A 2,500-nucleotide genomic window follows, 5' to 3' on the forward strand; every position below is an offset into this window, starting at 1 on the left:
TGGTAATGTGGTTGTGAAAATGTTTGTGATTATAGAAATGATGCCAGCGATAGTACCTGTCACTCCTAGGAGCTACTTTTGGAGCTGTATATTTTAATATGTTGTATTCTAAATCCTTACTACCTACTTGCACCATTATTACTGTCATTTAGAAATAAGTGAAAATGAGCTTTCCAAATGGAAATTCAGTATATATATATACTCTATATATTATATTATTATTGTGAGTATTTTCCTGAAATTTTTTTTAACCTCTTTCAGAACCCATATTGGGAGGGCACGAGCCTGGCTTCGCTTAGCCTTAATGCAGAAGAAACTGGCTGATTATTTCCGGCTCTTGATTGAGAGACGGGATGATCTACTCACAGAATTTTATGAGCCTGGAGCCCTCATGCTAGCTGATGAAGCCATTGTTATCATGGGCCTCTTAGTTGGACTGAATGTCATTGACTGTAATTTATGTGTAAAGGTAATACAACATACAACATGTATTTCATTTTTTAGCTACATAATGTAAGGTCTTTTAGATTTAAGCGAAATGATATGTCTTGTGAGATTCAGGTTTTTGTAGAAGATAAATACTAGTTTCAGTATTTTATTGATAACTGTTCTTTATCACTGGAAGTCCCTAGAATTGGAATTTTAGATTCATATTATTGATAAACCTCATTTATTCATTCACACTGTGTATGATGAGAGTGGTATAGTAACTGATGTTTACAGGAAGAAGATTTAGACAGCCAAATGGGTGTCATAGACTTTTCTTTGTATCTCCGAAATGCTGGAGGAGAAGCCAGCCCTGATGACAGTCCTGAACAGACAGACATGACAACTGTATTGGACCAGAAAAACTACATTGAAGAGCTTAATCGCCACCTGAAGTAAGTCATTGTTGAAGGTTTTCAGTATGCTTTAATAAGTGGTAGTCTTAGAGTTGGCAAGTATAAAGAAATTAGTCAAGGAATCTGGAGCTTTGTCTCATCTTGGCCTGAGTATTATGGCCTTTTATAATATCAAAAAATTATGACAGGAAAAGATGATTTGTCTTATTAGTTTTAAAATCAGGAAAAGATAATGAATTATCTGTATTTCCTGATTGATGCAGTTCTCAAGGTTTAGAAATAGCTATAGGAACATGTAACTCTTAATCCATTGTTGGTGGGGTGAGAATTCGCTGACAGGTGCTCCTTCTGGGGAATACTAACAGCTATATCCAGTTAGGAACCTCGACTCTAAGGGAGGCAGAGAAGTCAAAGTGCTGTGGGTTGTTCTCCCCCTTCCTCCTGACAAAAAAGGAAGTACTGGGAGGGTTATGGTCCCAGCAATGCCTGTCACATTATGCGAGAATTTTTTCTGAGTCTATTGACCTATCATGAGATATGAAAATTTGAAAAAAAGAATTGAAAGTAGCCCATTAACCCTTAGATGATGGTATTAGAAATCTCTTGGCGTTATAGACTTCGGTGATTTTTGGCAACTGTCCTACAATTTGGAGCAGGAGTCCGCTACATGTAGTGGATCTTCCCGCTTGATGTGCTGCCACACGTATAGCCGTACCTGGCAGATATAGAGGTTTGTTATGACGGCTATACTCGTGGCCTAACAGTAACAGGTTAAGAAAGTATTCCTTTATTGTGGATATAGCTATCACTGACATGAAGAGCAGAATGAATCATGTTAGCTATAGACCTGGTGTGAAGCCAAAATTTTCCATGATGGCTACAGTTGTATTTGTTACCATTGGGCTAAGGATGTATGATCTTCCACAGATGTATATCTCTGTGTCACTTCTGTGTTGTATTTTTTTAATATACAATCATTTTCTAGCATCCAGTGGGAGTATTGATACAATTTGCCCTAATTCATTCCTCTTAACCCCATACCGACGGGCCACGCACAAAGGTGTCATAACAAACTGCTCGATCTGTGGAGTGTGGCTGTACGCCGCGGCGACGCACCAAAGCGCCACAAGCCGGTGGTTTGGCTTGAGATAGCGAACTCCTACTCTCAAAGTCGGCTCGTTGCCATTAATCTCCAGAGCATAGAGTTTTTAAAAGTTTTCTTAACCCATCAGTAAGGGGTTAATTGTTACCTGACACTGCCTAAATATAGGATACATCTCTCATAAGTGTCAATAGCTCATTTATTAGCTGTGCTGATATGCTATATTTTTATAAATACTGTTTTCTGAATTGATTACCAAAACTCTAATAAACCATATTTCTTATCTTGATAACATATGGGAAGGCATTTGATTTTCTTATTAGTGGATTCTTTGTATTGACTGATCCACATTTTACATGAATACTCTAAAACTGCACAAATTATTTTTGAGAATAAGTGTGATTCTACAGATTTGCTTTTAAGAACTCTTTAACATATAGTATCTTAGAACTTTGAAAAACATAACATTAAGAACAACATACTTTACATTATCTTTTGGAAAGCCTGTCTCCTATCTGACTAAACTGAAAAATGCCAGTTTATGAAATTAATGTGG

General features: G+C 37.0%; 1 protein-coding gene across 3 annotated transcripts in view; it reads left to right on the forward strand.

Annotated features, from left to right (window-relative positions):
* Window positions 1–2,500, forward strand: part of LOC125027089 (RUN and FYVE domain-containing protein 2-like) — a 48,024-nt gene that overhangs the window by 24,781 nt on the left and 20,743 nt on the right. For all 3 annotated transcript variants that reach the window (XM_047615888.1, XM_047615890.1, XM_047615889.1), the window contains exons 4-5: window positions 262–469; window positions 724–881. In XM_047615888.1, the coding sequence (XP_047471844.1) occupies window positions 262–469; window positions 724–881 (366 nt within the window). The remainder of the gene's footprint in view (window positions 1–261; window positions 470–723; window positions 882–2,500) is intronic.

This window comes from Penaeus chinensis, chromosome 7 (genome assembly GCF_019202785.1).
Source record: "Penaeus chinensis breed Huanghai No. 1 chromosome 7, ASM1920278v2, whole genome shotgun sequence".
Lineage (NCBI taxonomy): Eukaryota > Metazoa > Arthropoda > Malacostraca > Decapoda > Penaeidae > Penaeus > Penaeus chinensis.